General features: G+C 39.1%; 1 protein-coding gene across 3 annotated transcripts in view; it reads left to right on the top strand.

Moving 5' to 3' along the window:
- The first annotated feature begins 811 nt into the window (after positions 1 to 811).
- Positions 812 to 22,156, top strand: part of COP1 (COP1 E3 ubiquitin ligase) — a 121,526-nt gene continuing 100,181 nt past the window's right edge. For 2 of the 3 annotated variants that reach the window (XM_019618630.1, XM_010715809.1), the window contains exons 1-7: positions 812 to 908; positions 2,495 to 2,592; positions 3,865 to 3,941; positions 6,795 to 6,914; positions 8,429 to 8,497; positions 18,451 to 18,510; positions 20,459 to 20,535. In XM_019618630.1, coding sequence (XP_019474175.1) covers positions 865 to 908; positions 2,495 to 2,592; positions 3,865 to 3,941; positions 6,795 to 6,914; positions 8,429 to 8,497; positions 18,451 to 18,510; positions 20,459 to 20,535 — 545 coding nt within the window. In that variant the 5' untranslated portion in view covers positions 812 to 864. The remainder of the gene's footprint in view (positions 909 to 2,494; positions 2,593 to 3,864; positions 3,942 to 6,794; positions 6,915 to 8,428; positions 8,498 to 18,450; positions 18,511 to 20,458; positions 20,536 to 22,156) is intronic. The other variant, XM_010715810.1, reaches the window with a different exon arrangement.

Here is a 22,156-nt window from a genome sequence, read left to right as displayed (position 1 = left end):
TTTTTTAGCCACTTGTCAAGGAGGCTGATATCCTGTATTACCATCTCAGTAGATCCCTTCACCTCCTGCCTGCCCCGGGCTCTGTGGAGCACTGCCTGGCTGCATGTCTTGCTCTGAGTTCTGTGCTTGTGTTGGTTGAGAAATAGTTCTGGAAAGAGCTAAAGCTTTGGTGTCCAGCTGTATTCTCCTGTTTTCCTAATTTGGGTTCCCATGTCCTCTATTCTGTTTTCTCCTGTGACTTTGGACGCTGCTGGTCTGTTGGTTCCCAGTTGTTGCATCAGACCTTCAGGCTGTTGGTTCCTACTTGTTGCAGTATGTAACTTCAGGTGTCCTTCTGCTCTGCCTGCTGTCTGGTGTGCCCTGCAGGGCACAGCCCTCACTGGCACCTGTGCCTCAAGTTTATTACAGCTGATTCTCATGCCATCACTACTGAGTCATTTCTTTTAATTGTGCCTAGCTATTGGCTGGAAAAAAAAAAAACACAGAAGAAAAAACTGATCTTGGTGTCACCTAGACATAACTTATGTTAAAAATAGTCCAAGGTCAGCTTGAATTGGTCAGGAGGTTCTTTGCTTGTCATTGGTGCTCTGGCTTTGAGTGGTTTACAACTGTTGAAAGCTTCAAGGGTGAGCACGTACCTGGTTTCCAGTTGTAGCAAACTGCAGTATTGCTCAGAGTTCAAAGAACTGTTGATTGCCCTTTTGATCTTTATACTGTCTAGTTGCTGTTGCACTTTTTTTTTCTGTTCTTTTCTATTTTACAAACATAAAAGATTACACGTGTTTGCCTGGCTGCTTCAGATTGATAGCACTTTAGAAAAACATAACTGTTTTTTTTTTTTTTCCTAGTCCTATCTGCTTTGATATGATTGAAGAAGCCTACATGACAAAATGTGGACACAGCTTCTGGTAAGATCTTTGTATTGCACAGATCATCCATCCTGTATGGTGCTTGAGACCTAACACTGCTGTGGATCACTTTCCTTGTGAGTTGTTCCTTCTGCTTTCTGGCCTTACATTGAAGACAATGAAATCAAGTTTTAAGAGGTGGTTACCACCAGTTAGACTAAAATAAAGAAGTCTCCTCGGTACTTAAAATGAAGCTCAGTGCTAACCGTATTTCTGTGTAAAGAAAAAAATGGTCGTAAACTGTTGGTAGCACTCCATGTCCAGGGTCAGGGCTGTTTCTGCTGGAAACGAAAAGTTTTTTTTCTGTTGCCATCGAAAGCAGTGGGTGTTGCTGTTATCAAGGTCATGAGAGCCATTGTTGGTGTTGGCAGGCCCTCTTTGCTTTTGAGCGAGACCTCACACAATTTGAAGAGGGCCTCCACATTATCTATTGCAATTCTGTTAAACTTAAGAGAGAGGGTATGATTCAGGCTTGCTTCTATATTCACTCCTTTATATTTTTCTTTTTGCAAAATGCTTACTAGGAAACTGTTATATCAGATTGGCTTGAGGTTCGTGTATTTTTCAGTATGTTATCTCTGGCTTTCACAAGGAGCAAATCTTCTTTGGAGAAGGACAAGAACCCTCCAGGTGCAGGTGTGGAGTTACCTGCTTCCCTGGCTTCAGCTAAGAGTTGGGATAAGTGTTGACCCGTGAGGTTTTAATGTCTGGTGTGTACTACACTCTTACAGTGCATATTAAATAGAAAAATAGTCTTCTACTTTTTACTAGTAGTATTTTAGGAGCATAAAACAATCACCTTGAGCAACAGATTCAGTTAACTTTCAGGGTGTGTTTTGTCCTGCCTACAGGTCAGATAACACTTGATTTTGTGCTTTGTACGTAATGCTTCATTATAGATCACTGGCGTTTTTTAAGATGTCCAAGATGAAAGGCATGAAAGTACCATTATTTAGGTACAACAGAGCAATGATGTGTCATGGGGTGTTTATTTCTTCAGTTAACTTGAAGCTAGGTAGGGTGTGAGCTTCTTTAGCTCCGTGCTGAAGTGCATCTTGTTAGTCCATCCCTCAAATAGCTGACTAGTTTATCACAGTGCCTTTGGAGTGCCTTGTATTAAGAACAGCCATTGGGAGATTGGGGGGAAAAATGTGAGACTCTTTTAGAGGTCTGTGCACTATTATCTGAATGTGCAGTACCTTTCAATATCACTTGCAAAGTATTTGGCTGATGTAAAAGAAGTTGCTTCTGAATAATGCAGCCCATCTACCTGTGGAAGAGGAGCATGAATTCAAGATGCAAGCATGACTGAAGTACCCACACTTTTTTTCAATTCTTATTGAAATAAATGAGTGAAGTTCTTAAACACAATTTTGTAATCCTTGCCAAGAATTCCAGGTTTTGCTGTAGCCTGCCCTTAGTCAATATTGGAATGCCTTGGCTCCACTGTAGCATTTTGGCAATGCAGCTGTTAACTAGCCATCCAAAGGAAGTACACGTTATCTAAGGTTTATACTATTTCCTTTGTGCTTGTGTACCTTTTTATTTTCTGTTTATTCACTTGTATTTTCTTTTTTTTTTAATAGCTACAAATGTATTCACCAGAGCTTGGAAGATAACAACAGATGTCCCAAATGTAATTATGTTGTGGACAACATAGATCATCTTTATCCCAATTTCTTAGGTGAGCTCTAGGTTTGTTTGTGTAAGTAACATCTTAGTTGTGATGGGAGATATGTACTTGTAAATTCATCCTATAAATAACCCACATGCAGAGATTGAAAATGAAATCCAAGCATCAGCCCTTTGACCAGCTGTGTTTTAAAATAAATAAATACAAGTGGCTAGTAGTATAAATTGTTAATACTCCACTGCCTCCAGCAGTTCTGTATGCTAAGTTATGGCAGCAAGGCTGTGACTTGCTTTTTATAGCATGCAAACAACAGCAAGGTGATGATGTTCTATGGTGAGTAGAGATTTCAAACTCTATAATTACTTCTGATTTCTTGTGCTGTCATTTGTTTAATAACCAAGAACTTGCACTGTTTCTGAAGTACAGATGCTGATGTGGGGAGGCTGAATGGTGCTACTTTGACTGCCACAGTGTGGCTCATGTGATGCATCTTTGTGTCTAAATTATATACAGAAAATATTTGTACATGTGCACAGTGCTAATTAATTGCTGCAGAAACAAAGAAGGAGAATAGTTAAATACTGTGTTACAGGGAGAAAAGATCCAAGTGAAACATGTTGGAGTATGAAATACCAAAATAGAACAAATCTTGATTTCATAGCTGGGGTATCCATTCAGTAATAGCCTCTGAGCCAGAGTAGCCAGCACATGGTTCAGAAACAGGCACCCTGACTTACCCAAACATGCAGTGCTGAAGGTGGTGCTAAGACAAGTCGTGGAGGATATGTTAGGCTGAAGCACTGTTTCTGTACACTTACAGTTAAGGGGTCTGTATTGGGAGAAAAAGAGGTGTGTGTATGGGAAGGGGTGAGCTTACTTCTATCTCTTTACACTACTGGTGTGAAATAAAATATCTTAAGCAATGAACATAGTGATATAAAGGAGAAAGTTTGGCTGCACTTGTTCTTGGCCTGTAGTAAATCTGTTGATGTTTTGTCTCCTTCGAACTCTTCTGTTATGTGTTATTTAGTTCCAAGACAGATACACTGGTGCTTAGAAAAATGAACTGGAGCAATTTTGTTAATGTGTAGGCATTGTATTTGCTGATGACTTCTTATTTATCTTTATACCCTTTGCAGAAATTTGTCCAGATAGTAAACTGATTAGAGAAAAATGTCTGCAACTTCATACTGTTTTAGTTGTTAGTGAACTGTCTGTGTAATTGAAAATAAGAATTGGGATGGATTTTCTCATATTTTATTTGAGCTCTTAAATCTCTCTTCTGATACTTGTTTTTTTTTTTGTTGGTTTTTTTTCTTTCAGTCAATGAACTTATTCTTAAACAAAAACAGAGATCTGAGGAGAAAAGATTCAAACTGGACCATTCAGTGAGTAGCACCGTATGTTCAACCTTTCTTACTTTATATTTATTTAAATATTCTGTACAATGATTGTCATTATGTGGCTTAATTTATTAGAGATTATATTGTCGAGCTGGTGTTTTAATATGCTTTGTGAGGGAATAACACCAATACCAGTGGCACTGTATCTCCACAGCCTTGTTAACTCCAGTTCTTCCTGCCAGCATTCATACAGGTGAAGCAGGTTGTTAGTTACTTAGCATAACTGAATGTCCTGCAGTGAACTGAGTATAACCTGAGAAATAAGTGTGAAAGCACACTTATTTAGAGGTAACCATCTTTATTCAGTGCTGGAAATTACGGCTGCATTAAGACTAATAAGTAATAGGAGCTTGTCTGATCATGTGTGAGAGGTTAGGTTCTGAAGAGAAATTGAAGGAAGGATAATACTAACCACAAGAGGGAGAAAGATGTGTTTGGAGTACTGCTGTACTGGCTCTGATCCCAGATACAACTGCCTGGTTCTCTTCTAGACTTCGTTCATGTTGTGGAATCAGAGTGCAATTTAGGCTGTGTTCTCTAGAGGAAATCCCTCTGCTGTAGCAGTGGATGCTTTTGTATATTTCGGAACAGTATATGATATTAATCAGAAAACTTGCATAGTATTTGTCTTAGTTCTTCAGGTTTCCTTCCTTGGCTTCCGTAACTCCTAAATAAGGATGCAAAGTAAATATGTTTTGTTCACTTAAAATAAGTAAATAAATAAATGAAATCTCTATTGAGGCCTTCTTAATTTAGGGGTTACATTGTAGAAAACAATGCTTCCGGAAGCTGTGTGCTTCAGAAAAGAGTTTGCTTTCAAGATTCATTGGCTTACTTACCACCCACTTTCTACTGAAGATAAAACAGAAGGGATTTAATACCTGGCTTTAAAATTCGTGCAGCTAACCTGAAGGAATGTGCAGTAGCTTTTTTGGAAATCAATTCTGCTTTCTCACAGTGCACCATTAAAACTATACTTTTGGATGCCTCTATGTTAGATAACTGTCAGTAAGTGGAAAATCTACCATGACCTTACTCCAAAAACACTATTATCTGTTTTTGCCAGCAAACAAAAATACTACGTCTTCTAAAACAAGAAGCCTTGATGCTGCACGTGCCACTTAATGTGCCTGTTCTCTTAACATCAAATGTAATAAAAGAAGTTGAGACATGTTACAGCAAACGAATCCTGCGCTGAGCGCCGTTTCTTGGCAGTGGATTTGTCTCATTAATTGAAGAAACCACATTAAGGGATCTCTGAAACTTTCTGAATCATTTAGTAGAATTCATTAAGTAATAGCAGCAGTACATAAAGATTGTTTCCTGGTCCCTTCAGTGATGGCTAAGGCAAGATTCATATTGCATGTAGCATTAACAAATCTACAGCATTCTTCTCCATACTGAAAGTGCAGTTCTAGAATCTGATATCTGCAGAGACGAGTCCTTCTTTCTCTGTACATCTCATTTTACTCAAATACCTCAACCTGACCTAATGAGCTTGACAAGCCTTTGAACAGTGTTCCAATTACTTTCCATTTCTGGAAATAATTTCTTTCCAGATTGATAATTTTCAGGTTAATATTTTGTCTTTTATTACTGTTCCTTCAAAATATTAAATAAATAAAAATCTTCAACAGTTCAGCAAGTTCACTGTTAACTTCTCTTTTTCATGAATCTGATGCTTGTTCTTTCTTTCCATTCTTAGAAGAGTAAAAGTACAGCCTGAAATTTATTCTAGGTTGTATTATTGAAAATTTCTCTATTAACATATTGACTTGATTTGAAGTGATACATATATTTTTTTTCTAGTTGTTCCAGATTGAAATTGAGATTTTTTTGTCTGTGCTGTTCCCACAGGTTTTAAGTGTTGTGTAAAAAGGAATAATGTTCTATATGGATGTTACATTATTTGTCTTAATGTAGCCAATACAAATACTCTATAGCTTCTTAGAAAACGTCTGCTTTAGATTGGAAGGCATTTATAGTTCTTGCAAACCTAAATATCTTGATTTAGTGTCATAGCTTTTGAGGACAAGGTTTTTGATCCAGCTTTAGGTTTTAGGAGGCCCAAAGACCTTTCAGCTGCGTCCTGAGTCTTCCTAATGTAAAGCTATGCTAGTGTTAACCTATAATTCAGTCTTTTCTCTTCTGAAAGATACTTTTTTTTTTGCCTAACTTTACTGAGAATAAGAAGGGCAAACAACCTTCAGGGAAGGGAGTCTGGGGTGTATGGTAGTGTGCTTGTTCTCCAAGGAGTTCTTTTTAGCTCTAACAAGTCAGATGAAAAGATCAGCCTGCTGAGCTCCATCTCCTTTCCTGCTCTTCTGTTTCCCACGAAAATACACTTAAGAGGAATAGTGTGGGCAGGGGGGGCCATAAAAGAAATGGGCTGATGCTACTTTCTTCCATTTGAATTTAGCAGAAAGGCTTTACGTATTCCTTGGTTAAAAAAATTAAAAGGTATTGCCACTTAACAATATTTCAGGTGGATATAATTCAACTGAGTTTCCATAAACATGCGTTCTTTTCCTCCCCATAGAAATATGTTCTCAAAAACTAGGGCACAAATCAAATAAAACTGTGGCTGTGTAATAATCTTTTCCTAGCAGTAGCTGTGTTCTCATAAAGCACGGATTCTCAAAATATCTTCCAAACGAGATAAGCAGTTACACAGCAGTGGGACAGAAGAGCTATTTCCTGCACTTGTGGGAGAGTTGGGGATTTTGATTTCCAAAGACTGCTTTGAAATTTTTTACAAAGGGATGAAATAGTGCAGTTCTGATACTTGTTGCTGGATATAGCCCTGAATTTCTTGAACCTTCTGTCCAATGTCTCTCATTTTCTTTCTAGAATGGCCACAGGTGGCAGATAATTCAAGATTTGTTGGGAACTGATCAAGACAATCTTGACTTGGCTAATGTCAACCTGATGCTGGAGCTGCTGGTGCAAAAGAAGAAGCAATTAGAAGCAGTAAGTGTTTGCTTTTTTTGTGCCTTTTATATATTAAGACAGTCTGAAGATCTGTGCAGAGTGAAGCTAGCTGTTCCTATGATTGATCAGTCATGTCATTGGTTTGGGAAAGTTAGATATTTAGCCATTCTATGGCATTGGTCTCAGATGACCATTTTCAGTTATAAGAGCTAGATCTTCTAAAATGAACTGGATTACAAACTTTGGATAAGAGAAGTTCGAGTAAGATTGAAATGGTGAGGAAGAAGTTGTACTGGAAATTGTGTATCTTATTCCTGTAGAACCTATATTTACTCAGTCTGTGCCTCTGATAGTGGGGGAGTAACACAAATATTTATTTGAGCAAGATTATATCCCTATTTGGGGTATAAGGGTGAAGTTTTGTACGTAACTCTTCCACTGTCATTTGGTGATGAGGGTGGGAGTATAGTTTCTAGCTTCAAAGTAAAACTTCTTTGTTCTCAAGCCTGTTTGTCACTTGGGTCAAATGTGAAACAAAGAAACATGATTGAGCTTATAAGTACTTATGAGCAGGAAAATCTTGTAAGGGTACTTAACTTTCAAAAAACAAAGTAAAAAGCCATCCTTTTACACTTGAAGAATGCCTGACTGCATTTTTTTTGCGTTTACTTGCTTTACTTTTTAATTACAGTCACAGGAGTAGGGAGAGAATAAGAAAATTGCAAGGGAGAAAATTATTTCCTTGTATCCTAATGTCCTTATGTTTTCTGTCCCCTCTGCCCTTAATGGGTTGTGTGTGTTGACGTCATGAAATTTTTTGACTGAATGTTCACAGTCTTTCAGTGACAAATGTTTCTGCAGACTGTGAAAATAAACTTCAGAATACTGGAATGCAACTATAGGACTATATTCTGAAGTGTTTTTTATTCCCTCTTGAGGTCCTCCTTCTCTTCTCTGTAAGTTTTTAGCAAATTTGGGTGTAATTATTAAGCCGAAGTTTGATGGAGATAACTTATTCTGGAAAGGCTAGAAATATGTTTTAGTTTCATCAATGACTTTGTCTTCCATTCAGGAAAAATCTTCAGCAGCCATCATGTCTTTTTACATAATCCCAAGTGTTCGTTTTGGGAGATGTTTTTCATAGAAGTATTTCATACTTCAGTGTGCTATTTGCAGAAGTGAATGCTAACGATCTTCCAGGATAGACAAGTGTGCAGAGAATGTGCATTCCAAAAGCAATTTCAGGTGTAGCAAAAGGGAAAAAAAAAAGAAACACTTTTTTTTTTAGTAAGCCTTCAGAAATACACAAACAAGAACTGTTACAAGGGTTTCTTCTTTCGTGTTAAAACTTGTCAAGAACCAAACAAAATCTTTAAAACCTGTGAGGCAAGTAAAACTACTGTTCTTATAAACTGCCTTAATAATCCGTTTTCTTGTCCTCATCTCTGAATGAAAGCTGTTTCTTTGCTAAGTGAATATATGAATGTGCTGTGTATGAATGCTTGTTTCTCGTACTGTGAAAGAGTTGCACATCCTTATTTATTATTTTACAGGAGTCCCATGCTGCCCAGCTGCAGATTCTTATGGAATTTCTCAAAGTTGCCAGAAGAAACAAACGAGAGGTAATGTGCTTTGTTTTTATTCAGTGTGTGAGGTGGTGTCTGCTGCTTTCTGTCACTTCATTTCTATTTAAGTGATGTGAAAGTCTGGCATTATCTCAGCAAATAAAGCAAGGCGTATTTGGGGAAGTCCTCATGCAGAGGACAAACAATTTTCCTTGCAATCTAATATATTTACCATGTGACAGCTTCGGGTTTTTTTTTTTTTTGCCTTTTTGTCTCATGCTGATGTGAATTTAATGTAGAATTTTTATCTTCAAGTTGTTTTGTCATAAAGTTATTTCCCTTCCTCCAACATGCTTCACCCAGCTCTTCAAGGTTTGTTTTTCTGTGATGGAAAAATTGTAAGACTGAGAAGGAGTGAAATTGTGGTCTGTCTTAATTTGATAGTATCAAATGCCATGACTAATGCTGTGTCAAAAAAGATGAATAGTCTGTGCTCTTTTCTTAGTTGTCTCAAGGAATGAAAGATGTTTCCATATCATGCATTGTCTTTCATGGTTTGGAACTTGTTGCTTACTGTCGTGCAATAGTATACACTCTGGTAGCAGAAATTTCCCAGAAACCTATAGAAATGATGGTGAAAACCACAAAAGAATGAGCTTTCTAGAAAGTGCTGGTTTTTTGGTTTTTTTTTTTGTTGTTGTTGTTGAAAGAAAAATGTGAGACCCAGCAGTGTGTCTGCAGCTTATTGCAAACTTGAATCACGTAAAGGTGATGCACGTGAGCAACCTTGTTCAGAATGGCATGATTTGTTTACACAAAACTTCCTAAAGGAAGTTATCCTAATAGACATCCACAGCCTTCTGATGAGAACCACCAACAGGGGTAACAGGAAAAAGGGGAAGGAAAAAAAAAAAAGGGGGGATGGGATTGGGGAGGAAAACTGAGTACGAATGCTTGTGTGGAGTTTGAGACTTGCTAAGCTAGGTACAGCACAATATTGCAGATCAGGATACCTGAGCTTCAAAGCAAAACATATGCTAGAGGATATCTAGGGTATCTTATACTAGAGGTATCAATGAAGTTGTCCACTTATTTGGTTTAATATGAAGCTATTTGTCTGAGCCTTCAAGGTTAAGAAAGAAATACATATTCCTGTCTTTTTATCTTGTTTAAACAGCGGAGACTTGAGCGCTGCTTGAAACTGCTAAGACATCTTTAAGCTTTCATTTTTTTAATAGTTATTCTGTAGATTGAGGAGTGCTGTATGCCTGCTATCATTTTTTTCATATAATATTTAGGATTATGCAGATAACGTCACAAATTTGACCCGTCTTTACAGCAGAACTAATGTGGGCTCTGGCTACTGTCCAACTGCACTCAGTAAGTACCTTCTGTGAAGATACGGTGCAGCTTTGAGGGACTGAGAGATTGCCCAAGTTTCACAGTAACTCTGTTGGTCTGGGAGGCTGATGCAGAGCTTGGCTGGGGTGTTCTTTACTTGAGAAATCCTGGGATGGCTCAGCTATGCAATGTTTAGGTCAGTGCCATGGAAAAAACTACTCTGCTTTGCACTACTGCAGCTGAAGGAGTTAAAACAACTCTCCCAGAAGGATTTGCTATTAGTGCCTGCTTTAGTTTACGTTTGGGTGGAATGCATAACTTCTGTGTTTTCTTTTTATTTTTTAGCGTGTGCAGTGTTCCTCTACTGGCAATAATATCCAGCACCTGGGGAACCTTTCCCATATCATCTGTGTTTGCCCTTAGCTTCAGTTGTAATGGACATCACTTCTTAAGGCTAGGAACGGGGCCTTGGGAGCATCCTGAAGCCTGCTGGGACAGAGGATCTATTTCAGGTCCTTTCTGTCCCTGCTTACGTTTTCCCTCTGTTGCCAAGACTACTTCTGATGTTATTTCTTATCAACCCCCCCCTTTTGTGTTCTAACATCAAATGCAGGCTGTCACATCTCAAAAGACATTTGTGCAAGCCTGTCAGTTCTGAGCTTGCTGTAGTGGTTAGCATCTGGCCTTGCCATTCATCTTTTTGGAAATGAAGCCTTGTCAGACTTGCACTTGCAATCTTTCTTTTCACCTGATAAGGAAGATAAGAAACAATGGATAGAAGTGTAGAAAACACAAATTAGTCAGTAGGAAGGTTTTAAAAAAACTGTTTTCATCATTCAAGACTCCAGTTCTACCAACAGGCTAAATTATTCCAGTTGGTTCTTTATAGTCATCCCAAGATCTTTCCCATAGTCAGCAGTGTTTGTTACAAATACTCCATTCTGTTTACCAAATGATTTCTTCCAGAGGAGCTGCTGTTTGGGGAAGGATGTGGTCTGTGCCTATGATGATGATGCATCCAAGTATTAACCTGCATGCAGATGTCTGCAGAAACACTGAAGTATTAATTTGGAAGAGGGATCCAAATGACTATCTTAATAAAGCAGTAAAGCACAGGAAAAGTTATTGGATCTTTTAACAAATTTTAAGTTTCTTTTGATGCTTTAATAGGTGACCTTAAGAAATAAAGATGGAACTCAACATGCAAAGACTCTGGAATGTTTAACATATTTGACAGAGCTGTGAGTCATGTAAGCAGGCTTTATTTTTGTGGGGAGAGTCTGAAGGAACACTACTCTTTTTGTTTTTACTAATTCAAACCTGGTTCCAGTACAGATGACTGCAGAGTGAGTAATTGCAACTTCACTCAGTAAGTTACAGCTTCTTTTGTGTATGATTGAGTATCTGTTTCAAATTTTTGTTTTAAATCTTCAAAGAAATACAAAATTGCCTGGTAACTTTGTTTCCTAGTGTGCCTCTTTGAATATTATTTATTGCATGATTTTATTAACAGCTTTTATTAATTACAGACTGCAATTTCTTCGGGACTGTCAATTTTGTTAGTTAATGCAGATCTTGCCCTGGAGTTAGTGTACTTGTATAATATTTCATTACAACATGTTCAGAGCATATAATTTACCACCTGTAACTCTGCTTGTTTCACTCAAAAGTTTTTTCCTCCTGCCTTCATGAAATGGTGATGACTTCACTTATTAAAGGGGGAGTTACATCTAGAAGAAAACTCTACAGACTCATACTTAAGAATTCAGAATATTGCTGTAGTCAAGTCTTCTGACAAATGCTTCTTTCTTGCACTTTCATCATTTCTCCAGAAGATAAATGTGAAGTTCAGTACCTGCAGAAGTTTCCATTAGAAATTCTGTTTTGATGTGTTCATAACTTTCCAAAACATTGATCTTTCAAGCTGAAATTTACTGCATGTATTTTGCACAAAGGTATTTGCAAGTTCTTTTTTTTATTTTAAGGTTGTTTTGTTTTCTTTTTGACCTGTGGCAATATGGCTAAAAAAAAATCCTTGGTAATACTAGCAGGAGAAAAAAGAATCTGACTTGGGAAAAGATTGAAAACAAATGGCTGAAGCCTGAAAATATTTTCTAAACAAAATAACGGGTAGTTTTATAGTGAATGGGTGTATTGATCATCCACAATAGCTGGTTTTCTCAAAGACAAACTTAGCATTGCCTTTCCATATGAGTGCAGAGTTAATTGGATGCACGCTTCCCTTTTTTTTCCATCTATCGAGCTCTTCTATTAAAATCAAAGGTCCAAGGAGTCTAGAAGGTCAAGTTTAATAATGAAAAGCTTGACTTTGTGTTTTATTACTGTTTTCAAGGGAAACCAAATACATCAACCTGTGACTCTTATAAAATTACAAATTTGATGCTATTACCTTAGCTGTGTTGCATAAATACTTTATTCAAGTTTAACTTTGTTTATTTTTAAATGATTGTTTGTTCACTTTGAACATTTTACTGCTGGTATCAGCTCTCTTGCTACCAAAACTCTACTCTGCTCAGTTATCAGTTTAAGGAGACTTAACCAATTACTTTGTCGTGGTTTGAACGCTACTACATGAAGCTAGGTACCACCATATCTATGAATCTGAGTATTTTGTGTGTATATGTACTTTGTCCTAAAGCACTTTTAGCACAGCTATTTGATGGGCAGTCTGCTAAATGTTTCTGTGAAGTAGCACATTTACGCAAGGTGGAGTTGAACAACTGCTGTCACAAATCAAGTTGTACAGGTGATATCATCTAGGTGCATTCATGCTTCTCTTGGCAGCTGTCACTACTTTATATTTATATTTTTTTATTTCTAATAAGGTCACATTAAGTCTCTCCTGTTTACCAAACAAGACCTTTTCAGTGTCAGCCAGTGCAAGGGAGCTGTCTTCATCTCTTCAACATCACGTGGCAGCGGAGTAATCCTGAACTGTTCTCAGGTTGTCTGTGTTGAATGCTTGCTCAGCATTTCAGAATCATTGTCACCCTTTTCAGCCTCAGATACGCATCTATCCAACCGTCTCCATGTACTCCATCCTGTGAGCATGTTAAATACTAAAAATAAGAGGAGTTATTAGTTATTGTGGGATAATTGCAGGGAATTATAAGCATGAATTCTCCAGGGATGTCATTAGCTTGTGTTAATCACTTCACCTGTCAGATCTTATTGTTCTGTGCATACACACATGGATGAACTAATGAATAAGCAAGAGGAGGTGACAGAACTAGAAATCAGTCATGCTCTTATGTTGTCATATAGTCTTGATTACATTCCAGGGCTCCTGAGGTAAATTTATAGCTATAGTACTCTTTCCTGTGCGTTGCACTTAAATAACTGGTATTTTAAATCTATTTGCATTTCTAAGCTGCTCAATTAGACATGTGAGCTCTGACTGTAGTGATAAGCCAAGGATGCAGTTGGGGTATGAGCAGACAGCTAGGGATTACCATAGAAATCTCAGTGTGTAATAGCTGACTGTTGTTCCTTAATGAGCTGGGGGAGATTTCCCTAAAGAAAGGAAGGTGCAACCTAATGCTGGGAGTTAAGTGGCCTTGTACACAAATTTATTAAACTGACTCCATCTCAGTTTTTTAAACAGTTTTGTTCCCTGCCTTGGTGATCTTCCTCTTGTGGTGGACTTCTACCCGAGTGTGTCAGCAAGCGGTCAAAGCATCATCTCTGCAACCTGAACTGAAGGATTTATTTTAAGAGGGCTTGGGAGAAATTACAAGTGTGAAACATACTTGGTTAGCCAGCCTTCCCCCCTCCTCCTGCCTGCAGGAATTTTGTGTTAATCAGAATGTAGCCTTCAAACCATTGTTAGCTCTTCCCCTGCTAAGAGGAAGTATATGCCATTTGGAGGAACTATTGACCGCAGGGAAGAAATATATCATTAAGACAGGTCTCATGGGTGGCCTGCTCATATGTCTAAAAGGCTTGTATCCCACAATTAACCAATGAAAATAATGTGCAAAGACTTGTACAAAGATAAAAAGAATGCTCCAAAAGAAACCTTGTACTGTTTTCCGCTCATGCAAAGACTTCATCAGTAAAGTTGTCAACAAATGGAATTTGATGTCAAAACTTGTGGCTTAAAGGCCTAAAATCTCTTTCAACTCTGAAGATCACTTCCTTACCTACTTGATCTATGTAGCAGGCTTTATGTAATAATGGGAGGAAAACACTGAGGCATATGGGACTTCCAGCTGATTTCTAGGGAAAGCTGATCTGAGCTGTATTTGAGATATTGAGTTTTATGGGAAGAAACTTATCTTGCTGGATATCTGAGGTTCAGCTATTGCTATACTGAGTTCATATTCAAATTTGCTAGCGGACTAGGTGATAGAAGGACAAGATGTAGGCAAGAGGATGTTGTGTGGAGAGTTTTTGTCTTTATTGTATACAGAGTGATGCATGCGTGAAGCTTTTGGATCAGAGTGTTGTAGGAGTGTAGCTGACACACAGTAGCTTGTTTCCAAAAGTGTGAATCCTGAAGTTCTGTTTAAACTGTTCAGTGGGAGTTGCGTTAGGAATTTCTCAGTATTTCCTTAGAAAATAACTTCTGCTATTTCTTTCCTATCCTTTTTCTAGACTTGGAAAGCCAGTTGGCTGAAGGCAAATGACTGCCTCGTGAGTTTTTCTTGTCTGTTTGTTTCCAGGTCATCTCTGTGGCACTGAGACCAAGGCACTCTAGCCTTGGTCTAGATGGGAGCACCTAGAATTCACCAGAGCCAATGAAGAAAGTTCTTGGTCCAGGAAAAATAAAGAGCATGAGGTTGACAATTTTCCCGCTGTGCCCAACTGCATTTGTTGCTAGATAACCAACTGACATCAAATTCTGACCATGGTGTTTAGTGCTGTATAAGTAGCAATTAATATTCCCAACCTAGATTCTTGAATTGAAAGTCAGGAGCATTTTGATATTGATGGCACATTCATCTCTGCATAACTGTAGCTGGAGGATGTCCTTTCATATGCTTAGTCCAGAGCTGAAAGTTGATTTTAGAGAACTTGGTATCTAGACTACCCATAGGGTAATATGGTTAGGTTAGGATGGGGTTGGACTTGATGATCTTTAAGGCCTTTTCCAACCTGAGCAATTCTGTGATTCTAGACAGCTTCAAACTCAAACAAGAGGGTTTCTGAGAACTGCTTGGGGATCTGAAAGGAATCTGATCTGCAAGGTTGTGTAAGAAGAAGGCTATGAGACCATACGTTACCTACTGTGGTAACTTTTTTCTTTTGTAACTGCGTAGGGACCACAGAAATGATGAGGATGCTGGACTATTTCCCTTGTGAGGAGATGCTGAGAGACATGGTTCACAAGACTGAGGGGGATCTTTTTCATTTACAATTATAAATGGTAATGCAGGCATCTGGTGGGAAGGAGTGAAGGGGATGGGACTGGACTCTTTTCAGTGGTGCCCAGTAGCAGAAGCAGGGGCAATGGGCACAAACATAAAAGTTCCATACTAACATGAGAAAAAACTTCTTTACTGTGAGGATGACAGAGCACTGTAATGGGCTGCCCAGAGAGTTGGTGGAGTCTCCTACTCTGGAGATGCTCAAAACCTACCTGGATGCTTTCCTGTGTAACCTATTGTAGGGAACCTTCCTTAGCAGCAGGGTTGGACTGGAGGATGTCCAGAATCTGTTCTAACCTCTGTGGTTGTGATGTCTCTTTCCTTGGCTGTTACTTTTACTTGCTGTTTTGACCTATTACTGCTAGCCTGTTCATCTGAACAAGAATATTGCCAGTAGTTACACCTTTTATTTTGTTAGTTCTTCAGCAGCCTCTAAATGACTGAACTTGGAAGAGATTGTTCTTCTGGTGTGGGAATCAAGTTGTGCACTCTCACTGGAATACTGTGCAGCTGGTTCACTGCGTAAGCTTGTTTGTCTTTGAAGTTCTGCTTAGCTGAGACTAGCTCTGAGTTGTACTATTAGCTTGTTTTTCTTAATTGCCATGCAGATCTTTGACATCCCATTTTTCCAGTCCATTAGTTCTTGACTTGCATGTTCTGAAGCTCTTTTTCTGGGACCAGAATGTTATACACCTGCTTCTTGTAATTTATTCACAGCGGAGCTGAAATGACTGAGTTTGTTGCAGCTGCTGAATTGAAGACTTCTGCTTATTCACAGTGGCCCTTTCAGTTTGGGGAAAGCATCCGTGTCTCAGAGTTCATAATAAGTGGTTTTCTTTTTGCATTTGTTTAAGCATTCATTCTAAGCATTATGCCATCTTAATCTAAACCTTGACGGAAATGATTCTGCCCATCAGTGAGACAGGACTTGGCTTGCTTTTTGAGCCCAACATGACTGAAAATCAAGCAAAGGGCCTATAAATCTGGGCATATTATGAGGTCTATAATTCATTTAGCTTTCCTTAAATGTTTTGCAGTGGCAGGTAATTATAATTCAGCAGTCTCATTTTTCAGAGTAGAATTGGAATGAACATGGACTGATTTAAGGACTTTGGTAGACTAAAGCAAAACCATGAGATATTTGAGCTACCAAAAAAGAAGGTCACAGTGCAAGTACCGGTAACTGATTTGATGCTTATGGGGTCAGAAGACTCTTCCTGAAGTAAATGTGCAACACACCTCATTTTTTTTAGGCTTGCTGCTGCTTGATAAATGTGATTACTTGTCTAAATGTAGCTGGAAGGAAGATTTAGCAACAGCAAACGAAGTCTTGGGTACTTTGGGCACTGTGCAGTAGTTGCTAAAACCTGGCCAATGAAGTGTATCTGCCTGCAAAAAGGTCTCCTGGTTACATGATGGCAACAACCATCAGTTATTTTTCAGTCTTCTAGTTTGGCCATGGTCCAGTCTATTGTAGAATAGCTCATTTCCTTGCTGTAATTTTGGAACTTCTAAGTGAGGTTTTGTAACTTCTTTTTAAATAAGTTTATAGAAGCAGGGGACTAATGGTATTTGACTGCTAGAGCTGAGCACAGGCAGGGCCCATACTGTGCAAGTGTCATTTAACTTTACCACTAATCTTGGAGCTATAGCACCACCTGCTATTCTTGCTGTAGGTTTTGCAAGTGAAAATGGAATTATCTGTTATGTGTAGTGGTTTGTAAATTATCTGTGACACTCTAGGTTTAAACCATTAAACTTGTGCTGTCTGTGACTAAAATTGTGAACTGAAGAGTTCAAAGTAGGGTGGCTAAGATATAGGTACAGCATCATCTCATTCCAAGGAAGATGCTGCCATCTTAGAAATAGGTGTGAATGCAGCAATCCTCTCCTGTCTTTAGGCACAGAAGCATTCTTCATGTCCAAAAGGTAGATTAAAAGAATGGATTTTCTGATGCAGAGCATGCCAGTATTTGCTGTGCTGGTCAATAGTGGGAATTTTAGTCTTTAAGCAAAAGATTGTCATTTGAAGGAGCAGGGCCCTGGAGGGAATAAGTCTTCAGAAACAGTTTGCCAAACATTCCTGGGAATATGTCGTACTAAGAGTACTGATATGTAACGCAGTACTGATAATTTTAGTTTTGGTCAATTTGATGTAAATAGAGTAAGGCAAAAATGTGACTGGCCTTCAAAGAATGTTGTGCTTAATGCACTTTCAGTGGACTTGCCAACTTGATAATAGCTTCTGGTCAAATGCCACAGTGCTAGCTGCCTGTAGATCTTTATGGCAAGGTGAGAAAAGTCAGGTGGACTTCTAGTTCTCCTGGTTAGGGTTGTGCATGTTGGTGAGTTGGGCTTGCACAGAAGCTGAGGTTGGTCTGTTTAGAGCTCTGACCTAGCATGGTGCATGTGTCTTGAGAGGCTGTGCACAGGCTGTGTGGGTGTCTGGATGGGAGATGTCTATTGAATGAGGAATGAGAATTAGAGCTGGGGAGCAGGTGATTCTCTTGCTTAGGAGTAAGCAGTAAGCATCAAGTCTGTGGCTTTGCTGTGTGTGTGATGAGTCAAACCAGGGCACTGTCTGGTTGGAGAGGGGAAAAAATAAGTGTGACCCCAAAAAGGGAAAGGAAGTGGTGGCTGGTGAGTTTGGAAGAAGTTTCCTTCTGAGCCTTTCACAGACAGGCCTTTGTTAGATTGGCTGGAATCTGTGGTGTAATCCAAGGTTTTGCACCTTTTAAGGTGATGCCACGCTTGCTTGGTACCAGGAGCAAATCTCTCCCTGGTCATAATGGGTGTTTTTGCCAATCTGAAAATCTTACCATAAACTTTAGCTTGTCAATTAGTAGATTAACCCCTAGAAAGGGAAGTGTTCGTAATAGTTTTTAGCTAAGTATTTCATATTTTCTTCAAGGATGAAGTGATTGTGGTCTCGTTCATGGTGTCATTGCCTGATCATGTTCAGTGCTTGTAAACAAGTTATAAATATCTTGCATGGAAGGTGCTATGGGAGTGTAGAAATGTAACTTTGAATAATGTGAATCTTGGTGTTTAAAATCAAAGTACATCATGCTCTTGTTTTGTACCGTTTCACAATAACAACTTTGTCTTAAAAGTAGTTTGTGCATACTTATGTTAATCTATACCTGTGAACATCTCCTAGCGACTTTTGAATTACTTACAGTTACAATAGTTAAGGTTTCTCTCTGAAAAGATCTTAATTTATCTTGGCAGTGGTGCTGTGCAGATTGATTTAGATTTCTCCCATTCTCTTATCCACAGCAACTGGAGCAGATCCAGAAGGAGCTAAGTGTTCTGGAAGAAGATATTAAACGAGTAGAGGTGAGGTGCCCAGACGTTGTTCTGACTCTGGCAATTTTTCTTTTCCATCAAGCTGTCTGCCTTGCTGTGGGGCTGATGTGTTAAATTTATGGCAGTTGCTTCAGTAATGGGAAAATGAACAGATGATGCTCTTTCTTTAATTTGTTCACGAAGTTGATGTGTGCAGACTGCAGGTTAGTAAGGGGGGGCTTTATTGAAACCTAGCTCTTATATAATCATATCTTTCAATTTCTTTGTGAGTAGTGTTTTAGAATAATTGCTAGAAATCAACAGCCAATTTATTGGTCATGATTTATGATTTTTGTGTTGCCCTATTCTGGCAGTCTGTACAGGCTGTTTAAATCTTAGCAACGTGCCACAGTAGAAGTGGAGATGCATCAGGGGTGCACGAGAGAGCTGTAATGCAGAGGCAGGGTAGGAGCAGAGGAGCAGAATCAGCTCCCACTGCATGTTAGAACAGAAACCATCTGCTACTTCCCGATCCTCAGGATCCTCCTGAGATTTTTTTGTTAAGAATTATTCTCTAAGTATTTGTAAGCCCATCAGCTCAATCCTGCTATCCTCATTCAGTCCTTCAGGTTTTTGCTTGATCCTTTCCCCTAGTCATTTTAGTGTTTTGACTGTGAGGTAGGAAACTGTTTTAGGAATGCATCAGATTTTGCCACCTCTCTAAGTAGATTTCCCTTAGAGCTTCTTGGGAATCAGGTAGCGTGGCTGCTGTTCTTCTTGCTTGCCTCAAGCAGTCAGTCCCATCTCCCATCCACTGCCCAAAAGCCTCTTAGATTTCTACATTTATGTTGAATTCATGCACATGCTGATGAATTATCAAAGTATAAATAGAACTGACAGCTGCAGGAACTTCCCTTCAGCTGATAACTATGCAAATTGTAGTTCAGCAGATAACACTGTGTTTCAAGCTGGCTTCCCTGAATCTTTCTCAGCTCTTGGGAAATAAATATGCCTTAGCTTGCTAGACTGGTAAAATAGGCTTTCAAATTTAGGAGAAGCTATTCTTAAAGCTGTGGGGTCCCTTGGAGAATATCTAGCTACCTGGGTTTCTGCTCTTTAATCTGGCAGTCCAGCAGGCTGCAGCTGGGGTATGCATCCAGTGCGTGACAGCGACCTCAGAGCTGACCTCTGAAGCCTGGGATCTCTCTTGTCACAAATATCTCTACCTAACAACTAATGGGCACCTAGTGGGAATTTTAAAAGTACCAGTAATGTCCTGGAACATTTTGGCCCTTAACTAATGAGCTGCAGCATCCTGCATAGCTTCAATTTCTCAAATGGATTAAAGATAGAATCTCGTACAGTGGGTGCACTGAAGTGATTTAGACTGGAAGTGACAAAGCCAAGTTCATGTGTAAAGTTTCCCTCGTGCACCTACTCCACAGAAGACTTGATAGATCCTCCTTTAAGTCTGGAGCACAATACCACCTTTGCCCTGTTGTCTTGTGGCTGTTCTTCCTTTGACCTACATCTGACATTACTTTATAGCTGCAAAGGCTGCTGGATAAAAGTTAGCATGTGTCTCAAAAATATGCCTAGAGCTTGCTTGTTCTGCTGTGCTTAAGGGAGGTCCTGGGTTAGGGACTCTTGGATGTTAACTAAATCCACTTTCTTTTTGTTTGAGTATAAACTTTACAACTGCCTTTTGTGGGGCAAAAAAATCACTGCAGCTGTGTGGTTTCATAAACCCAGTTGATACCTGGGTTTGTCAGGAACAATACCTGAAAGAAAAAAGAAAAAGGAAAAAAAAAATCAAGGTTTCTTCAGGTATCCTGCTTCAGGGGGAAGCTTCCAGGAGGGGATTGAAGAATTGCAGCTACGGTTCATTATTTTGTTAGGAAAAATAACATGCAAGGAAGTCTATGTAAATTCCATATATTGAAATGTGCCTACTCTTCATGTTTTGTCAGCTTTGCTGTAATCTGGCTTTCTGTTTCAGGAAATGAGTGGCTTGTACTCCCCAGTCAGTGAGGACAGTACGGTGCCGCAGTTTGAAGCTCCCTCACCTTCACACAGGTATGGAGCTTGCCACTTGCAACTTGGATCTCCAGCTGAACATGCTGTGCTGTACTTGTTAGTCCTCTCCATGCCATGCACAAAACACAAGCAAAAGTGCCATACAGTACCGTACACTATTTACATGTTTTGATTTTACTGGTACAAATTCACATGAACAGAGCAGTTGAAAAATTGCCCTCTGAGCTTACGGTTGGATGAAAAGTCTTCTCTAATCCAGATGATGTGAGAAGCTGATGGTTTTAGATGTAGTATGGGTTGGTTAACGTGAGTTATAAGCCTTTGCTATGGTATGAAATATTACTATTAAATACGTATTGAACATTGTGCAGTTTTTTGACATATGAAAACATAATTTTGCAAGATGCCAGTGTCCTCTGGCTTTTCCACTCTGCACGAGTGACTAAAGGTACAGGCTTACAGAATCAGACTGTAAAACACACAGTGTTGATTCGGTTTATCTACTGTCTGCTTTGATTTAATGAAATGCCTTTCTAATAACATATTTTCAATGTGGATTTTAGTCTGGAATATTGCATAGTCTGGTTTCTTGATGACAAAATTGCAGATGCTTCTTACATCCAAGTTGCATGTGCCAAGGTTTGAAGTGCTCTGCTCTTTATAGCCATATTTTTTTCAGTTGGAAGAAAGCTCTGATTTCACAGGGCCAAGTTACGTTATTAAACAATCATCTCTCCTACCTCTCCCAAGTGTGTTTTTCTAATAGCAAGAGTTCTGTAAGCAGTTGGTTCCTGTTACAGAATTTTCTTGGTACCGTTACTGTAATTAGCAGCTCCAAACCTGGTGGCTCAGAAGCAAGCTAGACAGAAACGATCAGATTTCCTCTCCTGGAGAGATGTAGAAACAATGCGTTGGTAAGGAGTGCAGCACTAGTGGCTGGGAATTTTTACTAAGTTGCTATTTTTGGACCCAGAGAAAAGAATCACTAGTGTTTCTAGGAAGTTCTAGTTGGCTTTAGAGGAAAGGAGAAGAATATAGCAGAGATGGAGGGGAGCAGCATTTGTTGCTTTGTCCTTTGCTGCTTGCCCAGCTTTTGGGTGTGGGTGTGTTTTCCGTGTGGGTTAATTGCTGCTTTGCTAAGCAGCAGTTTGGTGAAGCTGATGAGATTTTTGTCAGATTCTGCTAGTTTTCTGGTTGTTGGCTATTAAACAGATTGCTTGTGGTTTGTTTCATGTCACTGCTGCTTGGGGATAACTTCAGCAAGGGCTGGGCTGAATTTGTTCCTCACACGTTGAGCGTCTTCAGGCGTAGAAACCTTTTTTTCTGAGAAGATTGTATTTACGAGTAGAAATGTATCTTTGTTACTTGGGGCAAATTAACGAAACAAGCCCCCAGAGAAGTATATCTATTGAAATCTCAAATAACACTTTAAGCCCAAGAGTTTTTGTGAGAAGGTTTGAGTATCTGCTGTGTGTGACCTACGCTGATTTCAGTCTACTGAGAAATTCGTACTATTTCTTCTGCCTCCTTATTTCGTGTGCAAGGGTCAATTATTCTCTGTCCTTGCTTTTGAAGATGTAAGATAATGTCCTGAATAGTTCAGGGAGTTTCAGCTGAGGTCTGCTGGGAGATGATGGTAGGTCAGACCATTGCAGTTGCT

The sequence above is a fragment of the Meleagris gallopavo genome, chromosome 10, assembly GCF_000146605.3.
Source record: "Meleagris gallopavo isolate NT-WF06-2002-E0010 breed Aviagen turkey brand Nicholas breeding stock chromosome 10, Turkey_5.1, whole genome shotgun sequence".
Classification (NCBI taxonomy): domain Eukaryota; kingdom Metazoa; phylum Chordata; class Aves; order Galliformes; family Phasianidae; genus Meleagris; species Meleagris gallopavo.
The sequence above is the reverse complement of the archived record's forward strand: the minus strand, read 5'-3'. Positions and strand labels throughout refer to the sequence as shown.